General features: G+C 36.6%; 1 protein-coding gene across 5 annotated transcripts in view; it reads right to left on the bottom strand.

Moving 5' to 3' along the window:
* Positions 1–26,767, bottom strand: part of MED23 (mediator complex subunit 23) — a 56,118-nt gene extending 29,351 nt beyond the window's left edge. For 2 of the 5 annotated variants that reach the window (XR_006602350.1, XM_045066353.1), the window contains exons 1-17: positions 26,505–26,767; positions 26,100–26,131; positions 25,856–25,943; positions 23,028–23,152; positions 21,960–22,071; positions 20,344–20,442; positions 19,637–19,738; positions 18,914–18,983; positions 17,528–17,640; positions 15,948–16,043; positions 15,379–15,396; positions 10,108–10,308; positions 7,909–8,052; positions 5,728–5,873; positions 4,080–4,325; positions 1,863–2,005; positions 595–769 (exon numbers count right to left, since the gene is read on the bottom strand). Coding sequence is in view for 4 of the 5 variants with exons in the window: in XM_045066353.1 (XP_044922288.1) it covers positions 595–769; positions 1,863–2,005; positions 4,080–4,325; positions 5,728–5,873; positions 7,909–8,052; positions 10,108–10,308; positions 15,379–15,396; positions 15,948–16,043; positions 17,528–17,640; positions 18,914–18,983; positions 19,637–19,738; positions 20,344–20,442; positions 21,960–22,071; positions 23,028–23,152; positions 25,856–25,943; positions 26,100–26,131; positions 26,505–26,552 (1,958 nt within the window). In the remaining variant the exon portion in view is untranslated. The remainder of the gene's footprint in view (positions 1–594; positions 770–1,862; positions 2,006–4,079; positions 4,326–5,727; positions 5,874–7,908; positions 8,053–10,107; positions 10,309–15,378; positions 15,397–15,947; positions 16,044–17,527; positions 17,641–18,913; positions 18,984–19,636; positions 19,739–20,343; positions 20,443–21,959; positions 22,072–23,027; positions 23,153–25,855; positions 25,944–26,099; positions 26,132–26,504) is intronic. The other 3 variants (XM_045066351.1, XM_045066352.1, XM_045066354.1) reach the window with 3 other exon arrangements.
* Between the last annotated feature and the right edge of the window lie 1,161 nt (positions 26,768–27,928).

The raw sequence follows: 27,928 nt of genomic DNA, 5'->3' as shown, positions 1-27,928 counted from the left end.
AGCGGGTTCCCCACTGAGCAGAGAGCCTGATGTGGGGCTTGATCCCAGGACCCTGAGATCATGACCTAAGCCGAAGGCAGTGGCTTAACCCACTGAGCCACCCAGGCGCCCCTAAATCCAATATTCTAAAGGAATAAACTGGAACATTTTGTCAAAGGCCTTGGAAGTACTCATTCTCAGGCCAAAGATCACCAGACGAGGCCTGAATTACCTTAATAACTTCCTATTTAAAAAGCTGTCCTCGGGCGCCTGGGTGGCTCAGTTGGTTAAGCAACTGCCTTTGGCTTAGGTCACGGTCCCGGAGCCCCGGGATCGAGTCCCGCATCAGGCTCCCAGCTCCATGGGGAGTCTGCTTCTCCCTCTGACCTTCTTGCCTCTCATGCTCTCTCTCACTGTCTTCTCTCAAAATAAATAAATAAAATCTTAAAAAAAAAAAAAAAGCTGTTCTCTATTTCTTCTGTATTGGAAATAAAATATCCTAGAAGCAGAGGAGATTTATGACACATGAATACAAATACTATAAGGGATTAAGTTCCCCATGTCCAACACAGTTTCTAAGAAATCTTAGGGAAAGACCGTCATCCCAGAACTCACCAGAGATGGAGCTGGTTCTGGTTGGTTTGTGCAACGGCAGCTAGAGTATGAAGATGGCTCAGGAGCTGCACCCTGTAATGCGGCTGGATGTGGTGCATCCGGTAGCTGAACATCTCAAGAAGTGTATGTAAGATCCCCCAAGCATGGGACTTGAAAACAGTAGGCAAAAGTTGACCTCGAGGAACAAGACAATTTAAGGTACCAATTATAAAAGCTATGTTTAAAAGACATTGAAGAAAAGTCACATGGAGTAAAATCTGTGTCAAGATTTGATCATGAACACACACATACACACTTTTTCTCCATTAAATTTTCTCCATTAATTTTTCCTTAATGGTAAGGAAAAAAAATCCATATCCTAATTAGAATACCAAGTTTGCTTTTTTCTTTTTTTGTTGGACTATGATAAAAGGTACTCAAGCTCATCTGAAAAAAATGAGACAACATATGAAAAAAAATTACCCTTCCTCACTTATCAGTTGTTTTTTAAATTACTTTCATAACATTAATATTCCCAATCTTCTGAAGCATGAGGATCATTTTTTAACATACATATTGCATGACACCCACTCTTATTCTTTCCTCTCTCCCAAAAAAGCTGTATTCAACCCTCAATTATCTGGGAAGAAAAGTAATTATGTTCAAATTAAAATTACACTAAACTATAACTAAAAAGTTGTAATTACCATGAAACAGAAAAACACTTCTATATTAGAAAGTATCTATTATTTAGAACTGCATAACAATTAACAGACACTATAAGCTATCTACTGAAATGCAGAAAACTTTGCCAGTCAGATATAGCCCCAGGGCCAAACCAGCAGAAGCAGCACATGGGACCACACATTCTTGCATGAGAATAGGGACCATGTCTGTCTAGCTCACTGTATCCCAAGCACTTAACAAAATACCCCTTTTAAAATTTCATTTTATTTTCTTTTCAGTGTTCCAAAATTCATTGTATATGCACCACATCCAGGGATCCATGCAATACGTGAACTATACCCCTTTCTTATCATAACTTTAAAGTACAACTCACTCTCCTGACTCTCACACTCTTACCCCTCTTTTTTGCTTGGTTTTTCTCCATAAAACCTATCATCTGACATATTCCATACTTCATTTATTTTTCTATCTCCCTCATTAGCAGGTAATCTCTATGACAGCAATGACATTTGCCCACTATTGTATCCCCAGGGCCTAAAAGAATCCCTGTTGAACTAATGAATGTGTTAATGGTTATAAACACCAGAAAAGTCCTGTCTTACTGATAAATCCTTTGATGCCCAAGGACTCTATTTCCATATACACCAATAAACGACTGTAAGTTTCCACTAGGGCTGGAGCCAAGGCCACGCTGGATTTTGCATGAGCAAGTTTTATCACTCTGGTAGCAATGCTATGGATAAGGCTGAGGAAAAACAAAAGAAAAGAAAAAATCCATATTTTTGAAATAGATAAGCAGTTACTCATAAGGAATCTGGTATATATCTAAACTTAAATACATGAAATGCACGAGTTCCATTTTAATATTTAAGTTGTGCAGGACACTTGATAGTGATGCATTGAGACTAATTCTGGTTTTCATGGTGCTTTCAATGTGCATCAGGATCCCTTTGCTCACACAAAAGCAAAATTTGGGTATGACTCATAAAAACATACTTGAATTAAAAAAAAAAAAAGACTAAAACACACACAAACCAAAAACCCCAAAATCATTTAAACAAAAAGAGCATGTATAAATAGTTTTAGTCTGGTTTTCTTTTTCAAATATGTAACTAAAACTATTTGAGAAATTAAATGACTTTTATTACAGAATTACTTAAAAAAATCACTGCTAAGATCCAAACTCAACTCTGGCACACAGCAGGTAAAGCACATGTATAATGCCATGACAACATTTACCATTAGAAAGAGTATGATTCTTCTAGAACCGATGTCCCACAAATGCATTCTCTTGTATCTACAGAATGTCTAAACTCTGAGCCAATACTTAACAGCTAAAAGACTAGAAATAAAAATCTGGATTTCTAGGGTGCCTGGGTAGCTCAGTGGGTTAAAGCCTCTGCCTTTGGCTCAGGTCATGATCTCAGGGTCCTGGGATGGAGCCCCGCATTGGGCCCTCTGCTCAGCAGGGAGCCTGCTTCCTCCTCTCTCTAGTCTACATTCTTACATTATAGAAATGAGCTAAAATGGCAACACCACGAGGTAAGCCTTGCACGCTTCAGTCAGCGTCAATTCCTTCTAGATACACATACTTGCATGTGCATGAATATCTGCCTCTCTTTCACTCAGCAGCATGTGGGACTCACCTACATCATCAGCTTGGCTCTTAGGGGTACTTGAGTTCTAGAATCACAACCAACAGAGCCATTTCTGTCTTTTTAAAAAACGATAATGTCAATTCTAAAATCATCCCTGTTTATAATCAATATAGTATAGGCATTACAATTTTCGCATCCCTGGACTCAGCAATTCTACTTCCAGCAAATTATTGAATAGAAATATAGGTAGGTTTTATAGGTAGGTGCAAAGACAGTCTTAAAGGTAGTTTAGACATCATTATAATACTAAGACCCTGAAAATAATTCATGTCCAACAATGTGGAACTGGCTAAGTAACCACATATAGCCACACAAAAGACTTCTTCACAGAAATTAAAAACAGACATTTTTTTTAAAAACATCTGGAAAGAGTTGTTTGACAGATCCTTATGGAGAAATGATGGTTATGAAAGAGTACTGCAGGGCGCATGAGTGGCTCAGTTGATTAAGTGTCTGCCTTCTTCTCAGGTACTGATCTCAGGGTCCTAGAATCAAATCCTGCATCTGGCTTCCTGCTCAATGGCGAGTCTGCTTCTCCCTCTCTCTCTGCCTCTCCTCACACTGATATCACTCTCTCTCAAATAAATAAATAAAATCTTTTAAAGAAAAAAATATCACAGTAAGAATCCATTTTGTTAAAAGAAAAATCTCAACCATTAAATGCATATATTTGGGCGCCTGGGTGGCTCAGTGGGTTACGCCGCTGCCTTCGGCTCAGGTCATGATCTCAGGGTCCTGGGATCGAGTCCCGCATCGGGCTCTCTGCTCAGCAGGGAGCCTGCTTCCTCCTCTCTCTCTGCCTGCCTCTCTGCCTGCTTGTGATCTCTCTCTGTCAAATAAATAAATAAATAAAATCTTTAAAAATAAATAAATAAATAAATAAATTCATATATTTATACATAGAGGGAAAAAAAAGCCTCAGAACATACACCAAAAAATTTTATAATGCTCGTTTCTCATGAAGAGATTATGGTAATATTTTCTTGAGGTTTATTTGTATACTTCAGAATTCCTATAATATATATTATTTTTGTAATAAAATAAATCTAATCATTTTTTTAAAAATATACCTGACCATAAAACACACACACAATCATGAAATAAAGCCTATACTACACTGGTATCAATTTCCTGATACAGGACCAAATAAAAAGAACATACCTCATTTTGGCATGAACTGTCAGTGAATCCAGGAGGTTCATGGGTAGGGGAGTAATAGATGCTGAAGCCAAACAGCTTGTTCCAGGAAGAGGTACTCTCATAATTCCATTTCCATAAATAGTTTCTACCAGAGCTCCCATGGGTAATGTAAAACATTCTGAATTTGTAGAGTATGCATTACACAGCAAGGCAATCTTATAGTCATTCATTTGTAAACTTTTATTTCTAAGACTCTGCTGTAGGAACCTAAAATTTCAAGTACCATTAAACAGTAAAAAATGCAGATCATTTCCAGAAAGTTAAGCCTGTGCTTTAAAAACATTTAATTTCATGAAATGATTTACTAATACTATCTTTATTTCTACAGGTATTACAGTTTCTGCCCCAAATGCAGAGTGGAAACAGAAAAGTTTGAGTAGAATTTCAAAAAGAACTTAAGTAATCACAAGTTATCAATTAATGGATATTTGCTAAGTATTACTACATACATGGAAGATTCAGATAATGAAGAAATGACTCAAAAGTTCATGAACTTGATTTCTATTTATTATCTATCTGGTTAAGTACAACAATGTGGCATCATTATAGATGCCACTGTGAAAACATATTAAGGAATATCTCATAAAGGGAAAGCCAAATGAAATGTGAAGTCTGCGTACCCTACAGTTTTCTATGAAGAGATTCGGCAGTCCTTGTCAGAAGTTCTAGGTGGGAAGTTCAGGTGTTCCTAACATCGGTGACTGTCTAAAACTAAGTCTATCTAAGGGGCACCTGGGTGGCTCAGTGGTTTAAGCCTCTGCCTTCAGCTCAGGTCATGATCACAGGGTCCTGGGATCGAGACCCGCATCGGGCTCTCTGCTCAGCTGGGAGCCTGCTTCCCCCTCTGTCTCTGCCTGCCTCTCTGCCTACTTGTGATCTCTCTCTCTGTCAAATAAATAAATAAAATATTTTAAAAAAATAAAATAAAATAAAATAAATAAAATAAAACTAAGTCTATCTAACAAGGGAATCTTCTCTGGGTAATCATAACTCTGGAAATGGTGTAAGGGAGCACACCAGCCTGAGCAGCTCAAATAATCCTGGCTGCCCAGGGAGTGAAGACATCTGTCAGATCATTCTCAGATCCTGAGTACTTAAGAAATTTTGAAACACTTTCACATACTTTTGGAAAATAAGAACTTTAATTAAGGTAAAATATGTAAAAGCAAAAATCAGACCTGGAAATTAAATATATATATGTCTGCATACATATAAAAATTTTCTAGTTGTTTTCTGATACAGGTATTGGTCAATTTTTCTTGGTAGGCCATTGCCCATTAAATATTCACCTTTACCCCCAGTCCGTGTGGGAAGATTTCCATACTTGATACAAATACTGAGAATAAGATTAGCCTATAATACACTACTTATTAATTAAAAAAATTAACTGCTGGGGCGCCTGGGTGGCTCAGTGGGTTAAAGCCTCTGCCTTCGGCTCAGGTCGTGATCCCAGGGTCCTGGGATCGAGCCCCACATTGGGCTCTCTGCTCCGCAGGTAGCCTGCTTCCTCCTCTCTTTCTGCCTTCTGCCTATCTGTGATCTCTGTCTGTCAAATAAATAAATAAAATCTTTAAAAAAAAAATTAACTGTTAAGCTACAAATTACTTACTCATGGTGAAGCTTTAGGGAATGAGGTATTGGAATCTGCAGCTTAGAGTTGTCATTTTGGGCTTTTCTATTGAGATGAATCCAAATGCAAGTCATTGCAAAGGCATGAGTTGACTGGGGTTTGTTAATATCAGGAACTGGGATATACTGGAAAATAACAATAGGCATATGATAGGAAAGAGAAGAATTAACTAATTATATGTATTCTAATAACCGATTATTGATATACCTCTTTTTAAAATATCCTTTATTAATTTAACTTCAATTATTCTTTGAATATTCAATACTACAAATCAAAAGATCTAACAGCTATAAAATAATAAAAATGTAATGACAGGATTATTTTTTCTTGCCAAGAAATTAACAGAAATTCAAAGATGCTTAGCTGAATTTTCCTACTGTCATGAGGCATTCACAATCATTTAAAAATTACATTCTTTAAAAAACAAACACATTATAAAATTTTACTGAATGTGATGAATATACTGAAAACACAGAATTTCTAAAAGTCACATATATGCTTTTCAGGAACATCTAACAATTAAGAAATATACAATCTAAATAAGTATGATAATATACATGACACATAAACATATATTGTATACTGATGGGGGAAAGGACATGGATGTCTGCAATTTGCTTTAAAATTGTCTAGTGTTGGGATGCCTGGGTGGCTCAGTGGGTTAAGCCTCTGCCTTCGGCTCAGGTCATGATCTCAGGGTCCTGGGATGGAGCCCCACACTGGGCTCTCTACTCAGCCGAGAGCCTGCTTCCCCCACTCTCTCTGCCTGCCTTTCTGCCTACTTGTGATCTCTGTCTGTCAAATAAATAAATACAATCTTAAAAAAAAAATTGTCTAGTGTTAACAAAAATTATGAGTGGAAAGATGAAGCAAGGATACTTCTTAAAACTACAATGAGCTATCCCCTCACATCTATCAGAATGGCTAAACTCAAAACACAAGAAACAAGTGTCAGTAAGGATGCGGAAAAAGAGGAATGCTCTTGCACTACTGGTGGGAATGCAATCTGATGCAGCTACTATGGAAAACAGTATGGAGGTTCTTCAGAAAATTAAAAAAATAGAACTACCCTATTATACAGTAATTGAATGCACTACTGGGTATTAAAATACAAAAACACAAATTCAAAAGAATGCATGCACCCTATGTTTATTGCAGCATTATCTACAACAGCCAAATTATGGAAACAGCTCAAGTGTCCATTGAGAGAGGGAATGAAGAAGATATGGTGTGTGTGTGTGTATACATAAAATGGAAAATCATTCAGTCATAAAAACTACTGAAATCTTGTCATTTACAACAACATGGATAGAGCTAGAGAGTATAATGCTAAGTGAAATAAGTCAGTTAGAAAAGACAAATACCACTCCAGGATTTCACTCCTATGTGGAATTTAAGAAACAAAACAACTGAGCAAAGAAATAAAAAAAAAAAGAGAGAGAGAAACAAACCAAGAAATACTCTTAACTATAGAGAATAAACATGGTTACCAGAGGGGAGGTAGATAGGGGGATGGGTGAACTAGGTAATGGGGATTAAAGAGTACACTTATCATGATGAGCACAGAGTAATATATAGAATTGTTGAATCATTCTATTACACACACCTGAAACTAATAAAAAACAAAAAATATTTCTTGGTAATGAGTACATACTTTATTTTTCTATTCACTCTACCTCTTAGTGCATCTAAAATTTCCATAACAAAATGTATTTTAAAAAACTGGCAATCATCAAAATATACCATAGATTACTCAAATACTCATATATTAAAATAGGGGGAACATACTCAATTGGCAAACAAAAAAGATATTAATACTGATGTCAGTTGATCTTTCAAAAATGTATACCGATTAAAACAGCTTAATGCTTTCAAAACTGTAAACCTATTTAGAATGTAGAGAAAGAGCTTGCTATATAAGATATTCAACTGTAATTTAAAATAAACTTCAGAAATAATCTAGTTCAATTTCTTCACTTTACATATGAGTAAACTAATGTTAAGAGGGATTGATGTCCATCCCAATTATGGTTAGTCACAGAATTGGGAAAGAACTCAGGTTTTCAGCTTCCAAATCCAGTGATCTTTTCACAAAATCACACTACATATAAATAAGACATAATCCAATCACCATACTGTTAACTATTTTATAAAACTTACTTCTTTTTCTGGATATAGGAGGTCAAAGAGCTTCATGACAGGGAGAAAATCAGCTAGCGCATTTTTCTGAATACTTCCAGAAATGAATTGCAGGAGAACCCACATTAGATGATCTCTGCCTTTAATCAGTCCTCGCCCTGCTAACTGTAAAAGATGTTTAAATACACATCTACACAGCTGGTTAAAGAGATGGATGTAGTAAAATTTAAAGAAAAACAAAACAAAACAAAAGCCAGGAGAAACCCTGGTGTCCAAAAGTTAGCATCTAGCTTTGGCATTTATAAAGTATTTAGTTTCAACTCAAGACACACCAAGCAAAGCCTTTTAAATTATTTTTACATTCTATATAGTTTCCTCCCTGACTTCCAAAACAGCTGTGCAAACCAAAAGTTAAATGTTTTAGAAATAGGATTAGGACTAGGTTGACCATGCATCCAAGAGAATCAAGTTTAATATGAGATAATTACTTAAAATAGCTCATCAGGGATGCCTGGGTGGCTCAGTTGGTTAAGTAGCTGCCTTCAGCTCAGGTCATGATCCCGGCGGCGTCCTGGGATCGAGTCCCACATCGGGCTCCTTGCTCAGCAGGAAGCCTGCTTTTCCCTCTGCCTCTGCCTGCCACTCTGTCTGCCTGTGCTTGCTCTCACTCCTCTCTCTCTGACAAATAAATAAATAAAATCTTTAAAAAAATAAATAAATAAAATAGCTCATCTAACACAAGCAATACCTCATGATACCAAAAGGATTTTTTTTTTTTTTTAAATTTAAAATCTTCAGGGTGCCTGGGTGGCTCAGTGTGTTAAGCCTCTGCCTTCTGCTCAGGTCATGATCTCAGGGTCCTGGGATCGAGCCTCGCATCGGGCTCTCTGCTCAGCAGGGAGCCTGCTTACTGCACCCCCCCCGCCTGCCTTTTTGCCTACTTGTGATCTCTCTCTCTCTGTCAAATAAATAAATAAAATCTTTAAAAAATTTTTTTTAAATCTTCAAGAAGTTGTTATCAAAAACAATTTCTTGTTTCCGGCAGATTGTAACAGAAATAAAACATCATGGGAGTGGCAGTGGGGGTAACTAACTGGTGGCTGGAAGGATTTTAATAATGCTTACAAAAAAGTTTCCCCCAAATAATCCATGTTGTAGAGATGTTACAATATAACAACATTTATTTCCATTCACCGTGTCTAAAATCTTACAATAAAACCAACTTTTCCACAAACATACTCTTCTACTTGTAGTCTCTATTTTGGATTCATTGTCCCACTTTTTCATTCACTGCCAAAGTAGAAACAACCGAATGATCCTAGACTCCTGTACTCCCTCTGTTACCTATCCATGTCCAAGTCCTATTCTCAGCATACCTCTATCATCATATCTGGTCTTGGACTCCTCCTCTCTGTTCTGGTTTGGGCCATCAGCATCTCCCACTCATATCACTGCAAAGGCCCCCTTAACAATTTCCTTGTCTTTGATTTTGTCCCCCTCCATCTCTTTATGTCACCCTCTACCTACATGTGGCAATTAGCAGTAATTCTTCCCACTTGTGTATGATGATGTCATTCCCCTCATTTGCCTTCCAAAGAGGATCTAAACACCTTTAGAACAAATATGTGGCCATATAAAGTTTTCCATGTCTGGTCTTGCCTTCTCGCCTTCCTGATCTCACCAACACTTTCCTGTTTATATTTTTCTTTCTAGTTCTCACACCCATTAACCTTTTTCCAAATAGTCATCTTATTGCAATGAAAACACTTTCTTATCTTTTCCTCTTGGCAAATTTCTACTTGTCCTTCAAGTGCTAGCTTTAAGATCTCTGATAAAGTCATACCTGACATCTTGAATAGGAACTATTCTTCATACCTACTGCAGGAAAATATGCTTCTGTTATATAAAATATTAATTTATAATCAAATTGTTTACTCTTATATCTTCCCAACAGTAAGCTGCTCCTTAAGGGTAGCATGGAGCCTTTTCATTTTGTATTCCCTGGTCCTTGCACTATGAATATGTGGAAGAAATGACTGAAACCAATATTTATAGTGACAAGAAAGTGAAAAGTTTAGAAACCACAAAAGTACTGCACAAAACGGAAATTAGGGCTCAGAACTTCTGTTGTTGCTGAAATCACCAGGCAAAGTCCATTATCAGTCTAAAACATACTCATCAACAGGTGAAGTTGACTCTGATGAAAGATTTAGTACTTACCTTCTGATGAAGAGAAAGGACCATATGTGGAAAACTTGCAAATTGGAAAAGCACAAAGAAAATGAGCTGACTTGAGAGATGCTGCCATAGGAGTTGGCTTGTGCCGCCATCATCAAACTTCTCCTCCGTCTCGGACCGCTCCATGGCATAAACCACCAGATCCACCAACTGGTCCTCCAGCACAGGGCAGCGCTGCTTGTGCTGTAGGGCAGAGATTAGATACAGTATTCCAAAAGCCTCCCGGTTAGTTTTAGAAGTTACTGGTTAATGGACATTAATTGTAACAAGAGGCTGAGAAGCATGGAATGAAGTTGAACTTAAGTTGAGTTAAGGTTAGATTTAGTCTATTAAAGCTGCATCATGTTACATTATCATAGAGGATAAGTTCCATAAAAATAATTACTTTCCAGATCTCATAGAAAACAGACTCCTTATTAACTTTTGACTTTCAATCACACGTCATTGTTTCAATTTGACAAGGGGAACTACACAATAGAACATTTTGTTATTTATCCTTTGAAAAAAGATAATTTACAAAGCATAGGAAATGATGATTAGCAGTATTAATTTTGCATTCTAACTCAAAATATAAAAAAACATGAATCTCGAGAATCAAATATTGTGATGAAAGCAAACAAAGCAGAGAGAATCTATGTATTTTAAAGCAACCACCACAAGTTTGTACTAACTTCACATACAGAGATGTATCTAAATAGCTGCAATTACTCAGTATCTGTTTTTCAATGTGTGTTACTGATCCTGATACTGAAATGGAAACTTCCTCTACAAAAAACTGATCTCAAAGTTAATCTCTGCTCTTCCTTCTTAGAAGCCAAACATAATGCAGCTTTAATTTTAAATTAGACTATTTTAAAATCTAAAACAAGAAAAAGAATTGAATTTAAACACTAAAAATGAAAATGCAACTTCCCTTTCTAGAGGCAAAAAGATTTATGCTTTTAAAAGTGATTTAAAAAAATATACTTTTACCAAAAGAAATATGTTAAGCCATATTTTAAGCCATTTTCATATTTCTTTTATAAAATATGTTATATGACTTAATGGCCAGGCAGTTGGAAGTCTTTCTAGTGAATGCAATTACTAATACAGATGCTTTCCCTCTAAACTTTAGACATGATTATTAGTCTTTTGCCATGAAAAAGGGATATGATTTCTTCAAATTTAGGGAAAAAATGCAAAATGGGGACGGATTTGGAAAAAAAAAACAAAACATAATGAGTAGCATCCCCTCTTTTGCATGCTCTTTGCCAGCTCCAAACTTGTAAAGCTCCAATATAGCTGCACTTTCTTAAAGCATGCAAATAAAACAAACATCTATCCAAAACAGTAAGCATCAATGGTTGTTTCATAGTTTTTCCAAAAACACAATGCCATGATCACAGTTCAACCACATTACAAGTTTACAAATAGCAATATTAACACCACCAGTTGAGACTACAGTACTTTCCCTCCAAATGTAATTATCATTATGAAGCAGAGCAAAGTGCAACAGACAACACTACAAACTATTTCTTAAATCAGCATGCAAAACTACTGTGTACAGGGCTTGAAATTCACTAGTTCTGCCAACCACCAACAACCTAAGAAATGTGTCAGACAACACAAATTTAGAGTGAAATCATTCAAAGTATACAAGAGTCAGAAAAATTTGTGAAAAGAAGTAAAGCCAGGATTTCCAGTAGGAATTTTTCATTAGTGATGGGAATTTGCCTCTATTTTGGAAACTAACCAATTTGTCATCTATTTCTCCATCCACAATGGTCTTCCGTTAGTCTACTTCAGGAAAAAAGAACAAACTAAATAAAATTGGTTTTTAGCACCTGAGTCGTTTTGGAATTTTCCTTTTTAGTATTAGTTATTTATTTTAAAAAACTAAATGTTTACCTACATATCTTTAACCGTGTTGTAATAGTCATACAGTTAACGATTTAAAGAGGAAAACCAAAAATATTAAGATTTTGACAAAGTAAGGACTGGGAAATTTACAGTTAAAGCTGATGATCTTTCAATACATATCACAACTTAAATTACCTCTAAATTTTCTGTTAAGAATTACATGAGTCCGGAATCTCTATGGCATCCAATGCCCTGGTGTCTGAGTGTGGCAGAACATCTATCAGGATTAACTCTATGTTTCCCAGGTGTTTTGGTTAAAGCCAAGGATATTTCTCAAACTGAGTTTTGGGATAGCTTAGTTCTTTGTTTATTTGCCAATTTTATTAGTACAAAAATAAAAATAAAAAAAAGAAAAAACCCCGCTGAAATATAAAATGATCTGTGTTAACTACTTGAAGGTAAGTTTAGCTTTAGTTTACTTCACTAAAAAATAAGTACATTAAAATTAATATTCTCCACCACGTAGATTATTTTATAAAGTGGAACAAATGAAAATTTGTAAAGCAGTTTAATAATCTAATGAAGATTAAGTATCAATCACTAGGCTATGGTAATTTGGTAGGCCACTGGATGCTTTGTCTATGGCTATTTACCATGTGCTTTCTGAAGCTTTTGTAAATTTAAGTCCTCAAGGCAACAGGCATGTAAGTGAAACTAGCTAGTTTACATCATATCTATATGCAAATTTAGTTAAAACCTGTTTAAACAATAAGAATCCAAGCTCAATATTTTAACAATTTAACTTCTGCATAATAGCTCAAACTGCATTGGAAACTTATTTTTCAGCTTTGGTAAAAGCTGAAAATGAGGCACAGGCATTAACTGAGACACCAGCATTAACCTCTACTCATGACCCTGATTCTTTCCCACCACTATTCCAAACAACAAATGGTAATGCTTTTCAGTCTAAATAACCATATCCTATATTAAGTGGCCCTGATAATTTTGATTTAATAGTTCTGGTACTGCTTTTGTGGTAAAACTTTAACATATTGTAGTTAGGTGGGCTTAAGTTAATTTCAAATCATTATTTCAGTGCTAGAAATCAATTTTAGAGCAACACCCATTCAGGACAAGTTGGGAAGAGAAATCCCTTTGTATGCCATTTATCATATTCTCTGCCAATTAGAATTGGAACCCTATGCCAGTGAATACCACTTTCAATGGTGCCTTTCAAAAATAACCAAGTGATTAGTCTAGTACTTTACTGTCTCAGGGTAGCCAAAGTTTACACACCACCACATAAGAGCTTGAGGAGCATCTGTTTTGTAATATTCTTATTTGGCAGAAAGAACACAAAGTTGTGTAAAGACACAAAACAGGATTCTTCCACTGTGAACACTCCACCTTGATGGTCACAGAACTGGGCTATTTATGACTTTATGAATGTGACCGACTTTAGATTAAAATATAGCCCAATTCCTACTGGAAAATGCAATATGGACAGCTCTTAAAAGGTTTCAAGCTTTAAGTAAATTATTGCATTGCTAGAGAAAGGATAAGAAAGTATAGTGCAGGATATAGTTCTGTAATGATAAAAGATGTGATAAGATAACTTGTTTATTTTTAATCATATATTTATACTTTGTATTCTCATTTTCTACTCTACTTTCTAGGTGGTAAAAATAATATATCAAGTCAATTCAGCATATATCTTTCATCTACAAGTTCATTCACTACAGAGTTTTCTACCAAAACAATTATTGATGAATTGTGAGCTTTTGACAATGTTTACAGTGGGACCAATACTTATAATGTTCTGTCAGCATTTCCATTATAAACTTTATTTTTTATGGATTTATGTCTTAGTCATAAACTTTTTTTAGGTTGAAACTTGTTACTAAAATAATCAAATCAGAAATACTCTTCTATGAATTGTTTTGTCAATTTCTACTTTAAGAAGAGCTGCATCCCAAGTGAAAAAAGCTAATGATAACTAAGGATATCTGGGGGAAGGTACTCGCAGCTTGAATGACCACGGGTACATTTATCCACCGAACTGTAAAAAAAATTGAGTCAAATATGACTTAAAGTTCATTGCAAAAATTAGTTTTAAGACATAGCATGAAGCATTCTTTCAAAGTTGACTAAATACTTACCTCTAACTCAAGTGAAAGTTGATCAGTATTAATGACTTGGTATTTAAGATGTTAAATTGACAGGTTATATGAAGTAACTGTCAGATACTGTAGTGTGAAGCAGTTTCAGTTTCACATGTACATAGGCTTGTCCAAACAAGGAAACTTGGTAAATTTGTCAGAAGAAAAAACTTAAAATAATAAAAGAGATACTGCTACTAGGGTGAGGTTTGGCATGCAAAGTTTCAACACTGAGCAAGTTTTATGGCCAAGCTATATGTCCTTAAAAATAGGGCTTTATAAATGGAAGCACTGGCACAACCTTCACTATAGTATTGCAAACAGTAACGCTATTTTATATAACCTAGACAAGAACGTCTTTTTAAAATCAAAAAGCTGGTCTATTTTAATATGTTGGGCTCAAAAATTTTTAACAAAAATAATTGGAACCACTATTTTGTTTAAAATCTCAAAGGTGAAAAGTCCTGGAACAGACTTGGGACCGTATAAGAGTTTGGTTTATAAAGTTTGGCCACAGTGTTTTTCTCCCACTACAGGTGAGCTTCAATTGCAAGGAGCCCACTCTAGGAGGAGGACACTTCTGGCAAAGACTGACAAAGAAGGGTGTTTGTCAAGCAGGTGTGGGGTCACCTAAGAGTGTGACATTTCTTAGTCAATCCCCATGTTTCCAAAAAAACCTTCCCTGCATAAAGTTTACCACTCCAACTTTTAAAATAATGCATCTCTATTAAAGTTTTTCCTCTTTGTTTTGTTTTTAATTTGTTTTTGTTTTAAGGCAAAGCAACATAAGTACTTTTATAGATGTTATTTATTTATGTTTTAATAATCTGGAAAGATAAAGGCCACCATCCATCTTTCCATCTCTGAAAATTCCACAAGGCGAGCTTTGGCCCTAAAGTATTTAAAAAAAAAAAAAAAAAGTAAAATGGAGTGGGAAGGAAAAACAACCCATCAAAAAGTGACAGGCGTTATTGTGTGCCAGGTGTTGTCTCTTTGTTAAAAAAAAAAAAAAAGAAAAAAGAAAAAAGAAAAAAAAAGAATATAAAAAAACAAACACCAAAAACCAAAACCAAAAACAATCCACCAAAAACAACTCTCATATCCCAAGAAGAAATTCATTTTAGTGGCCTTGGTCTCAGCATGGTCCTGCCAATTTCAAGCCCCGACCATACATGTATTTTCTAAATGGAATCAGTGGCTACAAAGCGGCCAGCGTATCGTTAGTCACAATACAACAGTAAGGTTGTGAACATACCTGAGCAATGTTCAAGGTCTAGAGCATTGGAGGATGGGCAGGACAAGACAGGACAGAACAAAAATAAAGGAAGAAAAAAAGAAAAGACAAAACAGTGACTATGAGGCCAGCCTCAAGGAACCCAGAGTCAGCACAAACCCTCCCACATGTTAAACCACCAAAAATAAACATATACCAAAAAGGGGGGAAAAAACCAGCAGTCAGGCCACGCTGAAGATACCAAGGGTTAAAAAATAGGCACCCAAACAACAACAACAAAAAAAAAAATTAAAAAATTATGGTTAAGTCATGTGTAGGTTTCTCTGGCAAAAGGTATACTTGAAACTGGCCTTATAGAAAAAAAAGCAATGCAAAATAAACCAACTTTTAAAATATCTTCTTTTTAATTTAAACATTTTTAAAGCAATATATAAATGGTAGGAACAATACATTGTTTAAAAAACCATATATTAAAAAAAATCACTGAATAGTTCTTAACTGTTTTGCTCAGTTAGCTCTAGCAAAGAAAAGAGAAAAGAATAGTGCAGATTCTATGCAGAATTTACTTGGTTTCTAGCATAGTACAGTACCTGCTTATTTAAACCTAGCATATTGCAGACCATATCCCTGGAATAAGGCTGCTCCAATACATATCTCAACAAAGCAGTCTGTGGTTCAAACAGATCCTTTAAAGAAAATAAAAAAAATTATTGCTTCAAGATCAAAGTAAATGTTAATTCAAATAATTTGAAATTGGGATAAAAAAAATCTGCTAAAGGCACCTGTTACCTTCACACAGTAGGCAGTATCTAGTGGAAAAAAATCATAGGATTTTAGTGCTTACAGTTAATCTGATCCCACCCCTCAACTGATAGGAGATATAACTGAGGTGAAGGGACTTGCCCAAGTTCATATAGAGGCTCGATTTAGAAAGACTTTAGTTACTGTCATGGAAGAGTCTTAAGCATCACTGTAAGGAAAGGATTTTCTGCTCAGAAATCTAACCAAAGAGGAAGGAGGTAGTTTCCAATCATTTTCATACAAGTGTAAAAAAACAAACACTACTTCCAAATTTGGAGAGGACAACTGACTTATAGTACAGGGGTTAATTAAGAGTGTTGATCCTGGAATCAGACTGAGTTCAAATCCTGATTCTACCAATTCGGAAACATAGAGCCTTAATTAAGTTACTACCCTGCTCAGTGTCTCTGTTTCATCATCTGTATAGTGGAGATACTAAGATGACAGTTGAGAATAAGGGCTACTGAAAAAAGTTCTTACAACAGTGGCTGGCATACAGTAAGTGCATAATGAATTGATCTGTTTTCAATATTATTCCTATCATGATAATTGCAAGTTCCATTTGGTTTACCACTTTTTCACAGTCCCAAGTTTTGCAAACTAATATGCCAAGAGTCCAGGATTGTGACCTTAGTTTCGCTATTTCCCTCACTTCTGGACTAGTTTCCTAATCACTCTGTACATCATTTTTGACAAAAAACACTTACATGAAAAATCTCTAGTCCTCCTCATACCCTCCTCTGTAACTATTTCAACTCCCAAGATACTATAATGAATATATCAAACTTCATTGTGGCTTTATTTCATGCTTCATTTTATCGATACTTGGAGATTTTTTTTCTCTTGAGAATATTCTACTCCACTTTCGTGTTTTCCAACCTCCCTTCAAAAACTCTAACACAATAGAGGCACCTGGCTGGATCAGTCAGAAAAGCATGTGACTCCTGATCTTGAGGTCTTGAGTTCGAGCCCCAAGCTGGGCATAGAGACTACTGAAATAAATTTTTTAAAAACTTAAAAAAATTAAAAAAAAAATCTAACAAAGGAGAGACACACTCTTCAAATTTTAAGAAAAGTGCAAATTCATTTTTGGTCCTCACTTTGCAAAGGAAAAATAAAAAGGTTTCCATTATAAAGATTCAGTTTTCTTAATCTAAGTGCTTTGTAGGGACCAACTGGAGCATAAACACCCAATATTACAAACTATAAGGTATACGTGGATATGAGAATCATATGATAAACCATAAACTATTTTTCATTAAATATATACTTCTTCATTCTGTGAAGAGACAATTTAGCACCACACATCATATAATCCAGGATGAAGACTGTTAGATGGACCAAAGTTCCATTATATTTATCAACATACCTTATCGTATGGCAAAAGGCCCTTCAAAGGAAAACGAAGAGTTGCAGGATCCAATTTCCATGAATTACAAATGGCTCCCGAGTTATTTACAACTGGCAGAAGGCTGCAGCGGCCTGTGTTATAGAAAATGTTTTAAAGTAAATGTAAACAGAAATGCCTAGTCCTTCATTCACTCTATGAATATTTAATAAATATCTATTCTGAATCAGGCACTGGTTTTAAAAAGGTTGTAATCAGATATAAATTTTGGGAATTTTCTTTGATTATTTTAAGTCCAGATGGTTGGAGATCAATTTACAGGCCTTCAAAACTCAAAAATGTTGGCATTTGTGCCATAGGATAAAGATCAGCAAAGTATAATCCATGGGCCAGATGCAGTTTGCCACCTATTTCTGTAAAGTCTTATTGGGACACTGATGCTTTCCCACTCTAATGGCAGAGCTGAATAGTTGCAACAGATGGTATAGCTCACAAAGCCTCAAATATTTACTGGATCACTATTTATAAAAAAAAGTTCACAGATCTCTAGTCTAGGGTCACCATAATTGACTTTATGCATGATGTTCCTAGAGGCTCAGATGTAGCATATGACCATCAACTCATATACCCAACTGCCTAATGAATACTGTCACTTGGCTGTCTCCCAGGGACTTCAAGCTTAACAGATCTTAAAACTGAATTCATCATCCTTCTCAAACCTGCATCACTTCCAGAATTAAATTAAATGATATCAATATCCACTCAATTCAGCCACAAAAGCCAGAAGTCTGAAAACTATTTGTCTAGAGTCTGCTTGTTTTATATTTGCATTTCCAATCTAAAATAGCACCCAACTCACAAGAAGTGTTCAAAATTTGGTCACTGACTAAAAAATGGTCTATATACTCACACAGTAGTGGGCACTGCATAAATTGCGAAATCACATGCTTGTTTTTAAAAGCAAATTCTGAGAGTGAAATAAAACATGGAAAAACGAAAAAGAAAATAAATGAAGTACACAGAGCAAAAGTGTGAATTGGAATGAGCTTAAAAAAGCCTGATAGTCTTGTGCACTATGGCCACAGAGGAATGGTCAGTTGAGACTTCTAGTTGCCTGGATATTCCATGGTGCTTTACTAGCTCTATTAAAAGTTCCCTCTAATCACCAGGAAATGTATCTTCTAGAATGATTCTATCTGAAGCTTAGACTCAGGCAAGATAGTTGCTTTTCCCCTCCCTATACTGTGCAAACAAAGTACCTGAAAACAAGTAAATGGCTATTATTTAAGCTTCTACAAATTACCAAAATGACAAACCACCAAAACATGTGTAAGATACCATTTGCCAATGCTGAATAGTTCACTAAAAACCAGGTACTATTTTGTATATCTTAAATTATAATCCTACCACAAATAGAGTTTATCCTTGCTGTGGGCCTGAAGGTATCCACAAAGTCTGATACCAGGTTTCCAAGTAACTAAAAACAAAACAAAAAATATGTAAGTATAAAAATAAAATCAAGATTTCTTTTAATATAACCATCATTTATGTAAAATGAGACAGCATGTAAAAATCTAATAATACCTGGCATGTAAAAATTACTCAAAAGTCAGTCCTCTTTTACTTTCTTTTAAACAATTCCTTCCCAGTCCATCTGTTTCTAAATTAAGGCAAATAATACCACCACATCCTGTGATATTTCATGAAGCTGGCATATTTTCACACATGATACAGAAACTGTCGTGGGGTTTTTGGGTGGCTCCACCAGTTAAGCATCCAACTCTTGATTTTGGCTCAGGTCATGATCTCAGTGCTGTGAGATCAAGCCCTGGGTCAGGCTCTATGCTCAATAGGAAGTCTGCTTGAGATTTTCTCTCCCCCATTCCCTCTGTCCCCACCCCAGGCACATTCTAAGAAATAAATCTTACAAAAAAGAAAAAAACAAAAAGAAAATAAACTGTTTTAACAGGATAGCAGAGAAATAAAAGAAACACATTATAACGATAAAAAAGTACATTTTATCTCAGGATAAAAGTGACCATTTTAAAGATAGGCACACAAAAATAAGATCAATATAGCTATTTTTTTAATTAGAATTTCTACCAAAAACTTGGAAAATATCATATTTACCCAGTGTGGAAGTTTTCCCTCAGGATATAGTTTCCTAATCTCTGTGACTGCAAAGTAGGCTGGCAATAAACAGGCATTTCTTTCTAAGATGTATGCTATAACCTAAGAAAAATAAAAGAGCAATGTTATTCTTCCTGGTTTGTTCCACATATAAGCTCTTTAAACGCAACAGTTACAACAACAAAGATATTTAAAAGCAAAGATATTATTTCATGGATTTACTGGGCTTAATCTGTAGCATAAAAAGTCCATTTATATGTAAAGACTCTCTAAAAATGGAGATTAATGAACAATGAAATGGATGTTACTAAGTAACATTGCTTTAAATGTTGACAGATTCTAACAGGAAAGCAACAGACCAAAGTAGTAATTCTTGGAATATCAGTTATAAAACACAAAGAACTTTTAAGCAGTCTATAGGCTAAAGCCTTATAGCAGCTAAAAATATTTGAATGTCTATATTGTTATTTTCTTAATTAAAAACCATGACTTAATCAAAACTTAAAATTTTTTTTCTGAAATATAATACAAACAAAACAGCATCTTTAAAACTACAAGTGGTTTTTGTAGAAGTTCCCAAATGGAATAGTCCACAAACTACCACAGTCCACAAACAGTCCACAAACTACGTTTTAAAGGCACAAAACTATATAAAACTAGACTTTTTTGAGGTTATGATCAATGAATTGCAGACATATCTAAATTACCTCTCTTGCTGCTAGAAGCTGCTGTACAACCGCTGAGCTCACTGTATTGGGAATTGTCAAGATTTTCTCCAAAATCACTTTTAAGAGATCTCGAACCCCCTGTTACAAGAAAAAAACCCACAGGTTAAAACTAAGTAGTGCCCCCTGTCCTAGCTAAAACACCTAAAGGTTCAACACTTATATGCTCAGGAAAAAAGTGACCTCCCAGATCACATTTGCAATCAAAGCTAACACTCAAGTCCCTAACATTAGCCCATGAAGAGTCATGTTCCAAAACAGAATTCTAAAGAATGTCTAACAATATGAATGAACAAAGAAGTCCCTTACAAATAAAAATTAATCTTGCCACACTCCGTTTTCTGGACCCTCACATTACAAGAGTTTCCATTTTTACAATCGTCCAAAACATTTAAATTGGGCTGAGGGGCAAATAATTTGAACGGGATTTGAAAATACTCAGACATGGGCCTTAATGTTAAACTTTCTGGCAGGTGATTCCTTCTGCTCACTCCCTTTGTCATATTCTAACTTTATTCCCCCTTCTCATTCATCACATACCTAATCACTCAAACTTATCCAATAAAGCTATTCTGTTAAATGGTCATCTCTGCTAATCTATTATCAGTTACATTACTTCAGAGAGGAATCTGATACATGGAGAAGAAATTTCATTCAACATGCATTTATTGAGTATAAACTGTGTGATCAATCTTGTAAAAAAGAGACAAAACATAGACATGACAGGAATTAGAAACAATTATAAAGCACCATACAAATAAGAAGGTAAAAACTTCATGTTAACCTGCTAAGGAAACTAGGTGGGGGAGAAACAAAACAAAACAAAACAAACAACTTCTTAGATTTAATTTTGTATTAAATCATAATTCAAATCAGTAATTACCAGTTAAGTCATTTAGACTAGAGAAAATAGAGACATAAAGCACTGGGTCAGGCATTGGCAATTATTTCAAAAAGGACAGCAACAAAAGTGATTTGAATGAAGGAGAATGGTTGTGCAGCAAGGAAGATCCTGAGTTGTATTAAGATACACAGAGAGTATATGCTATGCTGTTAATTGGGCTCAAGAGAAAGTGCTGAAGGACATGTCTTCAAAGGAGGTCAAAGCAGAAGTGAAGCAGGACTTTCTCCCTTTATCAGTTGATGCCGACAACACTTCTCAGTTCCACACACCCCTGCTCTGAGCTCTTTCATTTGCAACAGGCCACCACATTCTCAATCTGTGGGATGAAGGGGCCCAGAGTTTGCCTGGTGACTTCTCTATTCATCATAAATATATATTAGCCATCTGCATTTTAAAACTTTTGGGAGGAAAGCAGATAAGCTGTGGGAAACACTAAGCAATTTTAAAACCCTTTAGGAAATACAACAAAATAATTTAGGAAATATAGGAAATTTGTTTAGAAAATTTGTTTCCTAAATTAATTTAGGAAATACAACAACAACCAGATTTTGTAAACACTTCCATTTCATTTCTCTCATCAGAAATTAAGATACTACTGCATAAGATAAGATACTACTACATAAGAAATTAAGATACACACTGAAAAATTACTCATGTCTGAAAGTGATTACTTTTTATAATTAGGAAAAAATACCTTATAATCCACTCCCCCAATTATTTTCCGAACCAGTTTAAATGTTAAGGCCCAAAGTTGTGTTCTTTCCCATTCAAGTGTGTCGGAGTTTATCAGGGATTCACAAACCATCCTAGAAAATAAGAATACCCATTCCAGTTACAAGACACAATTTTGCCAAGTTCTCCAATAGCCAAGGTCTGTGTACTTTGGATATTATATCTGTCATAATGTTCTTCAGAAAGGTATATAACTATTCAATAATACTTTTTAAAAATTACATGCATAGTATATTATGTGTTTTATTAGTGTGAAAAATAGAACACAATATTTTTACTAGAAAGAAATTTACCAAATGCTATTGATTAAATGTTTACCATCTATCAGTTTGTGGTAGATTACATTTTTCCAAGATGGCTGCAACAAGACTTTCAATCCCACATGTTCTTCTGAAGGGTGGTAATGATACTCCTCCCATGAAGAAGTGGGAGAAGTATTGACGTTCTCTTCCCTTAAACATGGGCAGGCCTAAGATTATGGCAAAAGGGACACTTACGACCCCCAGGACAAGATAATGCAACTTCTGCCTGGCCTTCTTTTGAATGCTTGGTCTTGACACCATCGTGCTGTGAAGAAGTCCAGGTCACATGGACAGGGCCTATGTAGGTTCCAGCTGATAGGCCCGGCTAAGGCCCAGATGAGAGTCAGGCATCAACCACCAGATATATGAATGGGGAAACCTTTGTCCTAACTACAGCTATAACCACGATCAGATTGCAATCACAAGACCCTGAGATAAAACTGCCTACTGAGCTCAGTCAACCGCCATCACCATGAATGTTAATAAAATTTTATGTAATCCTAGCCATTGGACTGAAAGGCAAAGCCTGCCTGGTTTTGAGCCTTTAAGTATACAATTCTAGGAATACTATATGCTAGAAACTAAAACCTGAGGTTTTATGAAGGATTATTTGTTGAGCCTAACTTCCTTCTTCATTCCTTCATCCTTTTATAACAACCATCTAGATCAATTTCCAAATATTAATTTAAAAAATTCTTTGGATTGCTCATATTTGGCATTAAACATACCTGGGTGGAAGAAGACCAGTCTCCACTGCCATTGCTAAGCAGTCATAAAGAAAAGAAATTCTTTTAGGACTATGCTGGCCATGAATAAATTTAACAATCCACTGGATGCATTGTTCATGAGATTCCTGGAAAATTAGAAAATGATTACACTTTAGATCTAAAGTGACATTTTAAAACTGACAAATACCTAATACTACGTCTGGGAGTGTATCAAGACCACGAATTAAATACTCCACTATAAACATTAAAGGACGGAAACAATTTTTAAAAAATGGAAAAATTCAGATTTAGTGTTTCAGTTATATTAAGCATAAAATCATACAGTTCTATAAACTCCCACCATTTTTATTACATGGACCTCCAAAAGGGGTAAGATTTTATTAATATACCCATGGTCAACAGAAAACTCTAACAAGGATGTGTCAATGGGGGGAAAAATCCACTATGAGTATATAAGCCTTATGAGAATTGTGTGAATCTAATCCCTAAGAGCTCAATTGTGAATCCAAAGACATCTTAAACTTCTAGACCTGTATAGCTTTAAATCTGATAACAAAATATAGTCCCCACTTCAGTCTTACTTCTAGGATGCCCTCAAGAAGAACCTACATGTCCCCTTGGTCTGCACTGCTACTGTCTCTCAGACACTGCTATTGTTGAATGTACATTGCTGATTTAGAAATAGCTATTTTCTTCCTGGCTCCGCCATTAGAATACAAACTTCTTGAAAACAAGGGCCATCCTTAATTTATAAAATGTTCAATGGATTAATTAAAAAATTAAAATATGTTGAAAAGATGTTCAACACCAAAGAAATGCAAAATAACCTATGAGATATAATTTCTGTTTTAGATTGGCAAACATCAAAAAATTCAAGAATACCCTACTGTGAGACCCTAGGGAACAGATACCCCTAGACACTGCTAGAGGAGTATAAATTGCTCTGACTTTTATGGAAAGCTATTAGGCAATTTCTATAAAAATTATAAGTAGACATACCCTCTATCCTAGCAATACTACTTCCAGGAATTTATTCAATGTCCTGTGCATAATATTGTTCATTATATTATTGTTGAAGGTGGAGAAGTTAAGAAATAACCTGTGTCAGTCAGTAGGGGACTGGTTAAATAAAGGAAGGTGCAGCCACATAATAGATTCTGCTGCTGTAAAAAAGAAGGCAGAAGTAACTTTCAATGGACTGATGTAGAATTACTTTCAGAAATGAACAGGAGGAAAAAAAGATGCTAATGAACAGTGAACACATTATATGAATGTTCTATAAAACTGGAATCCTATACGTGTAAAATATTTCCAGAAGGCAACAAACTGGGGATACTGGCTGGTGATATGAAAAAGAGCAGTAATTAAGCTAAGGGAGATGGAGGTGGATTATACATTGGGTTCTCCTTTTGGTACCTTTTGCATCTGGAGTCATACAAAAAGATTACCTATTAGAAGAAAATTAAAACAAGATTTTAAAAAAATGAATGTATGCCATGATGTGAGCCATGTCTGAGTAGCAAGTCTTACCACCAGAGGTTCAAATGCAAACAGTTCTCATTTTCCTACCAAGAATACACCATGAAAAGATAATAGACTACTGAATACCAGCTCTTTAAGGATCATACATTTTGTCTTTTTCATGTATACATTTTCTAGTGACTGTTCTTTGTTACTAAGTTTTACTGCTCCTTTCCTCACTTTTGTTAGAGTATCTCTGTAGAGACGCCTGGGTGGCTCCCTCAGTTGTGTCTGCCTTTGGCTCAGGTCATGATCAAAGTGTCCTGGGATCGAATCCCAATCTGGCTCCTTGTTTAGTGGGGAGTCTGCTTCTCCTCCCGCCTGCCTTTCCCCCCACTTGTGCACACACACTCTCTCTATCTGACAAATAAATAAAATCTTAAAAAAAGAATACATTTGTATCTTTATTATAGTATCCTTATTGTAGCATCTTTGTTTCTTTACTATAGTATCTTTAACCAAAATATCTTTGTATCAATGCTTTAGCTAGTTGCTTTGTTGAGTAAATTAATGTAATTTATATCCCTTACAATCCCTACCGGAGCTGTTCTCACATGCACCAAATAAATCAGAATAGGATGAAAATGGTTTTATGGAAGGTAACAGGGTGGAGATTATTTTAAAGACACCTCACATTGTGCTGTCATCAGTTTGAATTCTTACTACCAGTTCTGCACTGGAAGAATGCAAACTGAGGGGCACCTGGGTGGCTCAGTGGGTTAAGCCTCTTCCTTCAGGTCATGATCTCAGGGTCTTGGGATCGAGCTCCACATCAGGCTCTCTGCTCCTCGGGGAGCCTGCTTCTTCCTCTCTCTCCGCCTGCCTCTCTGCCTACTTGTGATCTCTCTCTCTGTCAAATAAATAAATAAAATCTTTAAAAAAAAAATGTTCCAGGGGCACCTGGGTGGCTCAGTGGTTTTAAAGCCTGTGCCTTCGGCTCAGGTCATGACTGCAGGGTCCTGGGATCAAGCCCTGCTTCGGGCTCTCTGCTCAGCGGGGAGTCTGCTTCCTCCTCTCTCTCTCTCTCTCTCTCTGCCTGTCTCTCTGCCTACTTGTGACCTCTGTCTGCCAAATAAATAAATAAATAAATAGAATCTTAAAAAAAAAAAAAGAAATCTTCTAATAAAAAAATAAAATAAAATAAAAGAATGCAAATTGAAACAAATGGAAACCAGAATATACAAACAACAAATGAGGACATTTCTCTGTCCCCCTTTCTGGAAAAACCCTAACAGCAACATCAAAGTAATGTAAAAAAGAAAGCGTCAAAACCCCTCGGCTGAATGTGGTAACAATGCAGTACTCACCTGAGAAAGACCTCCCCAGAACTGTCTGAAGGCCCCCAGACAGCTAATTAGTTTTGTCTTTTCATCTTCGGGGGTGTCCATAAACATTCTAAAAAACAAAAATCACAGTATTTGCCACTAGTTCTAAAAGGGTCATTCCACATAACCAAAATAGCTCATGGACCTGAGCTACCTCCAAGACAAAGCTTGGTAAAATCTGACCAAGACACACTTCCACTTACTGTGCCACGCACAGACAACTCACCCAGGAAAAGCCTCTTCTATAATTTCCGTTTTCTGTAAAAAAAAAAACAAACAAACACAAAAACAAAAAGTCAGCGATGTTAAAAACAGAAAGAAAAGAAACAAAACAAAACAAAACAGGGACCTCCCTGAGGAAGCTATCACAATGTAATAATACAGGGCAGGCCACCTCAACCGCCGACCCGCACAAAATATCACTTCCGGCCTGGCCTGTCACGAAGGGCGCTGTGGACTTGAAAGGCGACTTTGAATTTGACAGCATTTTGGGACTCGCTAACCCCCGGCAGGCACACTAGGTGTTACGACAAAGGAAAGGTAGGAGAGGGGTCGGCGGGGGGGGGGGGGTCGGGCTCCCGGGGTCTCCCCCCGGCAGCCACCGCCCCGCATCCCCGGCGACTCCACTCACCACCACATCCTCAAAAATGCTCTGCAGTTGCGTCTCCATCTGTACCATGGCACCCGCCGGCCCTGGACGCCCGGCGCGCGGCCCGGGTGAGGCCCGAGCTCCGGGAATTGACCGGCAGGGGGGCGGAGACGCCCGCAGGAAACCTCCGCTGGCGGGGGTGGCTTTTTCTCTCAAGCGTCCCGCGGAAGAGGATTCCCCCGCCCCGGCCCAGCTAGCCGCCGGCGCCCACACGGAAGCCGGAAAGCGTCTGGTGCGCGCAGATAATGAAACCTGAAGAAACCAGGATTCAGCCCGTTGGTTCTGCCGGGGAAGGACGGCCCGCCGAGTCAGACGAGAGCGCCCCCAAGTGGAGCCTTGAGCCTACGTCACGCTTAGGCATCGTCGGCTGCAGGCCGCCACCTCCCGGCTGGAGCGGGAGTTGCTTCCTGCTCTGGACTAATACTTTTGCCTGCCGGGAAGGAAAGAAGCTTGGAAACCAGAGAATCGCAGGCAGGGACAAGAGCTCCCTCCTGCAACCTAGGTCAACCTGGTTGGTGTCTGTGAGCTGCTGACTTTCCGGAGCCAGGAGTTGAAACCACGATTTCCTTGACGACAGGAACCATATCTTCTCAAGTATGCCTTGCACAGTGCCTGACACATAGCAGGCTTTTAATAAAGGCTAAAAAGAAAAAAAGAACGCATTATTACTGATTTTTAATTAATCAAACAATAATGTCTACAGTTTCTAGTTATAATCATCTAAAATAATATTTATCAATTACTGAATACCTAGAGCATCTTTGGTGGAGGTAGGGGTAGAGAATGATTGGCAGATGGGAAGGCTGATCCATTGGTGGGTCAGATCAATGGCCGAGTGCATCGCGGGAGAGTGCCCCCCACCGCCGCGATCTTCTAAGCATCGGTTTGACCTATTTCTGGAAGCCTGCCCTCTTCGTTCAACTTGATTTAGGGTTTCTTTCTAATCCTCATAAAACTCCTTAATGCATTAGTAGTGGAGTTCTCCATGTATGAAATATATGTTCACCCTTTGCTCAGTGCTAGACACAATGTTAGGTACTTAATGAACTGTATTGGCAGGAATCAATTTTGTAGAATGTTCCAGCCAGAAGAATGACAGAGCCAGAATTATTAAAATCTAAGTAGCCTAACAATCTAGGGTTCTTTCTTTCTTTTTTTTTTCTTTTTTCTTTTTTGTATGTTAAACACATTATTTTATTTTGGACTATCTTTAATCAGATAACACTTCTAAGAGTTTTCAGTTACTGTCGGCAGATTTCCATGCCTCAATGCTGTTTCCAAATCAGTATGTTCTCAGGAAACACTAGCAAACCTTAATATTAGCCAGGGCTTGTATAGTTAAGAAGGTACAGTGGTCAGGAAAGAATTATATCTTTTTTCATAACCAAATATAATTTAATTTTTAT

Source organism: Mustela putorius, unplaced genomic scaffold (genome assembly GCF_011764305.1).
Source record: "Mustela putorius furo isolate JIRA1106 unplaced genomic scaffold, ASM1176430v1.1 tig00003863_pilon_pilon_pilon, whole genome shotgun sequence".
NCBI lineage: Eukaryota > Metazoa > Chordata > Mammalia > Carnivora > Mustelidae > Mustela > Mustela putorius.
The sequence above is the reverse complement of the archived record's forward strand: the minus strand, read 5'-3'. Positions and strand labels throughout refer to the sequence as shown.